Here is an 8,141-nt window from a genome sequence, read left to right on the forward strand (position 1 = left end):
TAATAAAGAGCGTAACAGTGTGTTTAAGAGTGTAACAGTGTGATAAAGAGCGTAACAGTGTGTTTAAGAGTGTAACAGTGTGATAAAGAGCGTAACAGTGTGTTTAAGAGTGTAACAGTGTAATAAAGAGCGTAACAGTGTGTTTAAGAGTGTAACAGTGTAATAAAGAGCGTAACAGTGTGTTTAAGAGTGTAACAGTGTAATAAAGAGCGTAACAGTGTGTTTAAGAGTGTAACAGTGTAATAAAGAGCGTAACAGTGTGTTTAAGAGTGTAACAGTGTAATAAAGAGCGTAACAGTGTGTTTAAGAGTGTAACAGTGTAATAAAGAGCGTAACAGTGTGTTTAAGAGTGTAACAGTGTAATAAAGAGCGTAACAGTGTGTTTAAGAGTGTAACAGTGTAATAAAGAGCGTAACAGTGTGTTTAAGAGTGTAACAGTGTGATAAAGAGCGTAACAGTGTGTTTAAGAGTGTAACAGTGTAATAAAGAGCGTAACAGTGTGTTTAAGAGTGTAACAGTGTGATAAAGAGCGTAACAGTGTGTTTAAGAGTGTAACAGTGTAATAAAGAGCGTAACAGTGTGTTTAAGAGTGTAACAGTGTAATAAAGAGCGTAACAGTGTGTTTAAGAGTGTAACAGTGTGATAAAGAGCGTAACAGTGTGTTTAAGAGTGTAACAGTGTAATAAAGAGCGTAACAGTGTGTTTAAGAGTGTAACAGTGTAATAAAGAGCGTAACAGTGTGTTTAAGAGTGTAACAGCTGTACTTTTGTGTGTAGTCGAACCCAGCGGTTGTACAGGGTGTGTTTGCAGAGGTGAGAAGGTCGGCCAAGGTCATCCTTCCCTGTGGTGGCGTTAATGACTTCCAACCCCTGATCCCCCACCGTCCAGTTCACACTGAAGTTTGGAGCTTTTCCGGGTTGGCGCGCCTCCGCGTTACTGATTCCTGCACACACACACACACACACACACACATTATAATCCCAATAAGTTTTTTTATTTACTTATATATTACGTTTATTATTTTTAATTTACAATGTAACATATAGCTTATATTCATATTCATAGTTCTACAGTTTATATTTAATTATTAGATGCACTGAGTGTGCAATAATGAATGAAAAGATGATGATGATGATGGTGATGTAGATGATGGTGATGAGGAGGAGGAAGAGGATGATGGTGGTAATGATGATGATGTACCGCTCAGCAGTGGTCTGTTGAGGGTGAAGGGTTGTGGTAACTCCTCTATATCTGCAATGCGCTGGTACATGGCCCTGCTGAGGTGATCCGCATGATACAGACTGCCCAGGATTATGCTGGAGAAATAGATAGGGCCTGAGAAATAACTCATCAGAGAACCCTGAACACCCACCACATTCCACCTGAGAGAGAGAGAGAGAGAGAGAGAGAGAGAGAGAGAGAGAGAGAGAGAGAGAGAGACAAAGCAAAAGCAAAATACAATAGAGAGAGAGACACACAAACAGATGGAGACAATGGCAGAGAGAGAAAAATAGGGGACGTAGAAAACGGAGAGAAACAAACAGAGATAGTGAGAAAAAACACAAGAAAAACAAAATTAAAGAGAGATAGAGAGGAAAAATAGAGAGAAGGAAAAGACAGCAAAGAAGGATTTAGACCGAGAGAGAGAAACAGAATTAAAGTTGTTAAGTTATTCTGTGTATGTATATGAAAATGTTAAAATATAGTATTTGTGTGTGTGTGTGTGTGTGTGTGTGTGTGTGTGTGTAATGGGCATCTAATCAGCAGTGAGAAGAGACTGCGAGATGTTGAGATTACACAATCAGCTGGAAGTCAGTGGTGAAGCTGTGATTATAATAAACATCCTTTTAATTTGTGGTAAATTATTGCTGGAGATGACATCGTACCTGGAGATCTTATCACTGCAGGACATGGTGAGCAGTCTTTCCCCCTGCAGGACTCCATCCCACGTCTGGATGGTGTTACTGGAGCGGACCGGGATGGTTCCCTCACCTGACTCGATCTTAGTTCGCAGCTGCCCTCGAGCTTTTCTGTTCGGGTGTCTGTCTCCCTGATCTGCTCCAAAAACACAGTGAGAACGGCTCACACACTTCACCACTAGAGGGCGATCGTACTCGCCGATAACCGATCAATCAACGGATAGTTTTTCAAATGGATACTGGATAAAAACACAAACAAACGTAACACTCCATGTAAAGTAGTACTGAACTTTATTACAAAAAACTACAACTAAATCATGAAAATGTGCTAAATGTAATAAATAGGAATATATTAATTAATATAGTTATATAATTACATAATAACAAATATTATATAGTGCTCTCTGTGCAGCACGCAGTGTCACGTGTAAAAACAAGCAGCACGTTGCGTCAGTGATCCGCCTCTAGAGGCTGCTCTCATAACTACAGCGTACGATTTATTTGGCCAGTAGCCAATAGTTCAAGCTATTAACCGCTGGTGACGATCGGCCGACCGCTATTAACCACTATCATAATGCGCCTACTACAGGTCTGGAGTGGTACAGCAGTGAAGTGTTCCTTCTAATCTAAACACCTCTGGAGCAAATATTCACTTCCTGACATCATAAAGAGTTCATCACGTTCACTGAGCTGAGCTGAATTTAACCTGGAGCTGGAGTAAAACAAGAGGAACACTGAAATAAACTATTTTAACTTGATATTAATTAACTGAAGACATTCTTCAGTACTCTGTACATCATAATCATATAAAGTGAAGGGAAGTGTTCACACCCTCAACAGCGGCTTCATGTGGTGAGAAGATGCGAGCGTCTCCACACGGTGAGGTGCTGATGTACAGGTGGAACTGTACACCTTCTTTCAGCTGGTACCCGTGCAGGTCACACTGCCGGAATATGGAGCTCTCATGATCCTCTGGATTATTACTACAAAACACACACACACACACACACACACACACACTTCTTTAGTGCTGCTTGGGAGATGAAGTCCACAGCGGACAATAAGCAGGAGGGTTTTATGCTCCATCACCCATAACACCAATCACTCTTTAAAATACAGCCACAACTATATACACCATGGCCTATCAATTTCACACACACACACACACACACACACACACACACACACACACACACACACACACACACACACACACTCTCTCTCTCTTTCCATAATCCGAGGCTGAAACAGAATCTAACAATCAATTTTCCAGCCTACTGTCTGTTGAGATTGATTTTTGTAATCAATTTGTTACAGAGGGGATTGGCAGCCATCATCTTTAGACGACTTTGGTCCATTTTAATTTATTTTAATTTAACACACTGAAACCGAGACATTCATGTCTACCGGACATTCCAAAAAAATAGACAAAAGAAGACCGTGTTGCTGTAGATTTAAAAAGGTTTGAATGGCAATTATTTAAGTAAATAAGTAAGTAAATAAATAGCACATGAAACAGAACATAGAGCTGTGTTTTGTTCTCAGATTGTGATCTAAGTGTACTAGCTAACACTGATCCCTCACATCAACAAATCTTAACTACAGGGTCCCAAGTTTTATTTGTCTTTGTTATGTCCTCACTGAGACGTCCTGTAGGACAGGAGAAGATAAAACCCTAAACGTTTCTGTCACACCGTACGCAGATCGGACACGTATTCACCTGAGGAAGTACTCCAGCTGGCTGTACAGGTATCTGATTAGCGAGCGGCGTGCGATGATCTCGGCGTGACAGTCGTTTAACGCCAGGCCTCGGTCACTCATGTATTCACCATTAATGCACTTGGTTCCCGTGGAGACACAGATCACCTGTGCGTCCTTCACATCAGTCCCTAAACATCATACATAAGTGAAATCACATGAAATACACTGCAAAAATAGATTTCCCCACTGTGGGACGAATAAATGTATATCTTATCTTATCTTATTAATCGAGTTAAATAGGCTTTTATTGTCATTTTACCCATATACAGTACAATACACAGTGCAATTAAACAATGTTTCCCCAGGAACAAGGTAGAACATCAAAAAAACATCACTTTAGCACTGACCAGTTCAGTACAGAAGGTGTGTGGAAATTCTCTCAGAACCAATGAGTAGAACTTTAAATCAGTCATAAAAACATTTACACACAATTCTGCTGAATGACTGATAAATAACGCACTTAATGTGTGTGTGTGTGTGTGTGTGTGTGTGTGCACGTTTGTATACCTGTTGTCATAACAACACCAGCAAGGACTTTCCGTCGTGCGTGAGGAGATATGAAGTTGTCTGTCAGCTCGCTGAACTTTTCCACCACCAGCCGAGACACAGCATCTGCCAGGACCTGATAGACACACACACACACACACACACACACACACACACACATACACAAGTAAAGGCAGGACGATGACAGTAATGTGCTTCTTGTTTGTGTCTCTGATGTTAATTTTGATTAGTTTCTCTCTTACATTGTTGCGGGTAAAAAGGAGGGATTATAGATGAGGGATTATAGATGAGGGATTATAGATGAGGGATTATCAGACGTGTAAATAAACACTGAGCACGAACAGAAACCTTAAGGGCTTTAACGTCCTGCGTACAAAGCCACTTCAATCACAATTACGCTCTGATTTAATTAATATCACACTAATGAAGATTGACAGGGCTTTAGAACTGGGGTGAGTGTCAGATCAACAAAGCCACTGATGCAAATAAATCACTGAATAATAAAAGGAATTAAGAGCAGCAGTGTGAACAGACGCAGAAGAAAGAGTCTATAAAACACACAGTACTCAGGGTTATGGTTGCAAAAGGGAAGAACATTTCCACTAAATTTCCAGAAACTTTCTATGGGAACTTCATCTGGGGAATTTTGGAAAAATATTCCAAATTGGAAACTTACAGGAATTTATTAGAAATTTCTGGAAATGTATTTATTTATGTATTATATACAAAGATAAATATAAACATTTCACATGCATTTAAACTAATACAGATTTAAAAAAGACATTTTTGGCTGATTTAATTGTTAGTATAATGTTGATGCACAATCGCTTACACACAGCGCAAGGAAATATTTATGATATTTCTGTAAACATTTGCCACGATGGAAGTTTTTTGACATTATTTTGTGTGCAGGATTCGAGAAATGATGTGTGTTATGTTACGGAGGAATGCACAGTGCATGTAGGGGGCGTGGCCTCAAATCAAAGATTTGTTTTCCAACTACATTTACGTTCCCTGTTATAGTTTATTCCAATTAATTCCCATATACTCTCTTTAATTCCCATGGAAAGATTCCAGTCTTGAAAATTTCCAGTTTTTGACTTGTTGTGCATAGTTTTATGTTTAAAGATTACAGGACAGTGTTCAGGACTTAATAATATTGCGTGTTTAGGCTGTACAGCTACTTATAGTGTGTCGAATCTAAAGATATTTTTCTCTTCATTGAGATTTCATGTGTCAATGCCCTCACCTGCGGCAGGTGTAACTGCAGACCCTCTCTGGGAATGGGTTGTCTAGACGGCGTCTGGTCTAGCTGCATGTTAAAGAGGCCCGAAAGTGCCGCCTGAGCGGCGCGTGCCTTTGCCAGTTTCTTATTCCTGCCGGATCCCTGAAAGGCCTGCGAGTCCACCGTTACAGCCATCACAAAGTTCTTCGCGTGGCTCTCTCCGCTCTCTGCCACGAACTCGTACCTGAGGCCCGGCCGCAACTCGTTCAGGATCATCACTGCGTTCTTTCCATGGCCCACAAGGACAGGCTGAGGCGCCGAAACAGGCGCGGGGCACTTTCTCCGAGGGTGCAGGGTTCCGTTAGTGCTGGAAATGGGGCGGAGCAGATCGTGTGGCGTCTCAAATCCGTTAAACAGAGCGTCTGGGAAATCCGCCTGGTCCGAGGTAAAGTCTGTGTTGATGCTGAATGTGCGGCCCATGGCCACGTGAGCTTCAAAAGCGTTAGGAAACTGGACGAAAGAACGCAGAGCCTTTTCTGCCACACTCAACTTAGCCTTCTTCTTTGTGGGTCCCATCCCTTCAAAGCGCTGGCCGTTGACCTCCACGCTCATGGCGAAGACCGGGGCATGTACCGGCCCTGTCTGGGACAGGAGTTTGTACTGGAGGCCCGGTTTGATCTCGTTCAGCTGCATGAGAGCGTTCTTCGGCAACATCGGACCTGGTGCTTTCTTGCGCCGTTTGGGACGGAATTTGGAGTGGGCATGGCCTCGGTTTCCCTCCTCCAGCGGCCGCTTGCGTCTCGACCCCAACGATGCATTTCTATTGGCTGTCTGTTGCGCTGCCTTGACCAGAAAATTATCCAGATTGCGGTTCTCTTTAACATCCGTGCCGCATGAACCTGTGACGCCCAGAGAGAGCAACTTACAACGCCTTCGACGCAGGATCTTGTAAATGTAAAATTTGAAGCTTTCTTTTATCTTTGCTTTGCAAACAATGTGACATCTTAAAAAAAAAACAGTCACTGACTGATTGACCTATTTGACTGTATTTCTTGTAGATCATCTGTAAAAGAGCGAGTCGCTTCTCACGAAGGTTCTATATGAAGTCTCATGACTCTCATGAAGTCTTACTGGTGTAATCTGGATTAGTGTTTGTCTTATTAGTGCTGCATAGTTTCCTGAGCTGCGGAATCGTCCTCACCATAAGAACGTGACACAACGACAAACTAATGCAGCCTCCTCATCATTCATTACTAAAATACTATGACAATCCTATTTTGTGGCTTTTTTAAAGGCATACAAGTAACAGGAACTCAAGGTGTACCATATGAACTGCCAAAAATAACTGCACACCTGTTCACTATTATACAAAAATACTAATTACTAAATACACAGAAGAAACGTATTTTTTTTACAGAAAGCCACATCATTAGTTGCAAAGCTGAGAGAAAATTTATAACATTTATGAGATCCTGCAGCAAAAGCTCGTTAGGTTACTTCTTTTGGGGCTCGAGGATCCAAAATAAAAAGAGCGAAAGGGAGAGAGAGAGAAAAAGAGGGAGAGAGGGAGAGAGAGAGAGAGAGAGAGAGAGGGAGAGAGAGAGAGAGAGAGAGAGAGAGAGGGAGAGAGAGAGAGAGAAAGAGAGAGAGAGAGAGAGAGAGAGAGAGAGAAATCATGAAGGTTGATGAGGGAGGATGGGAAGAAAAGGAGAAGAGGAAGAAGGAGGAAGAGCAAAGACTACAGGAGGAATCAGAAGTTAAAGGTGAATCGTTGTCAAGGTCAGGGTTTACTGTTGTAAACAAATCATATAATTGACAATCAACACAATATTAAAGAGAAAGAAGTCGTAATGAGTGTGTGATACGTTCAGGATTTTTAGATGTTCTTCCATTAGGAAGTGTTTATATGTGAATTAAAGTTAATTGATCTAATAAGGATCTAATAATCACTTACTCATACTCTTGTCTTTAACCACATTCACACCGTGAAACGTCTGTGGATTCCAAGTGTGTCCTACAGAGAGAAAGAGAGAAAAGAGTTTGATCATAATTGTTAGGTGTGTGTATAAGTGATGTAAGTGTAATGCGATTTTCCGAGTAAAGCGTGACCATTAGACGGTCTGTACAGCTCTGTGGGCGGGGCTAATGGGCTCGAGGTAAGGTCATAACAAACAGGCTCCATAACAAAGCTCATTAAACTTAACAGCTGAATCAGTGTGTGTGTGTGTGTGTGTGTGTGTGTGTGTGTGTGTGTGTGTGTGTGTGTGTGTGAGATCAGCAGCAGCTGTAAAATCATTGTGACAGCTCTGATCCTGTGTGGTCCTGCAGCTGGGGTGCCGGGTGTATGTCTGTAGGACACACTGATCAGACCGTGGCAGCACATTTATAGCTGCTAGAATGTAATTTAGAAAAGGAACTAACTGGTCTTGTGGATGTTTCACAACATTAAATGTAATTACAAGCAGATAAAAACTAAATAAAAGCACCAATTTAATACTCAGCATCAATACTGGGCAGATCCCGGCAGAAAACATTGGATCAAAGTGAAAATGGATTTGGAAAGGAATGTATATTGGAAACTGGAAATCACATGACTCCACTTGACTGTCACATGACTCTCACCAGCCACATTCACTCTAAGTGTGTCCACGTCGTGTCAGTTTGCTTCACAATTCCGATATGCCACACAAGCACAAAAAAGTTCTTTCCTTAACGATCTCCAGTGACTG

General features: G+C 41.5%; 2 protein-coding genes across 4 annotated transcripts in view; both read right to left on the bottom strand.

The window, feature by feature from the left end:
- The window catches only part of mmadhca (metabolism of cobalamin associated Da), a 57,550-nt gene that overhangs the window by 16,197 nt on the left and 33,212 nt on the right, over positions 1-8,141 (bottom strand). The gene's annotated exons all lie outside the window — the stretch shown is intronic.
- Positions 1-8,141, bottom strand: part of adarb1a (adenosine deaminase RNA specific B1a) — an 18,513-nt gene that overhangs the window by 3,282 nt on the left and 7,090 nt on the right. For all 3 annotated transcript variants that reach the window (XR_014534887.1, XM_083549687.1, XM_083549688.1), the window contains 8 exons: positions 7,367-7,426; positions 5,437-6,311; positions 4,188-4,302; positions 3,640-3,808; positions 2,751-2,902; positions 1,887-2,055; positions 1,201-1,382; positions 765-943 (listed from right to left, as the gene is read on the bottom strand). Coding sequence is in view for 2 of the 3 variants with exons in the window: in XM_083549687.1 (XP_083405813.1) it covers positions 765-943; positions 1,201-1,382; positions 1,887-2,055; positions 2,751-2,902; positions 3,640-3,808; positions 4,188-4,302; positions 5,437-6,311; positions 7,367-7,370 (1,845 nt within the window). In the remaining variant the exon portion in view is untranslated. The remainder of the gene's footprint in view (positions 1-764; positions 944-1,200; positions 1,383-1,886; positions 2,056-2,750; positions 2,903-3,639; positions 3,809-4,187; positions 4,303-5,436; positions 6,312-7,366; positions 7,427-8,141) is intronic.

Source organism: Silurus aristotelis, assembly GCF_946808225.1.
Source record: "Silurus aristotelis genome assembly, chromosome: 9".
Classification (NCBI taxonomy): domain Eukaryota; kingdom Metazoa; phylum Chordata; class Actinopteri; order Siluriformes; family Siluridae; genus Silurus; species Silurus aristotelis.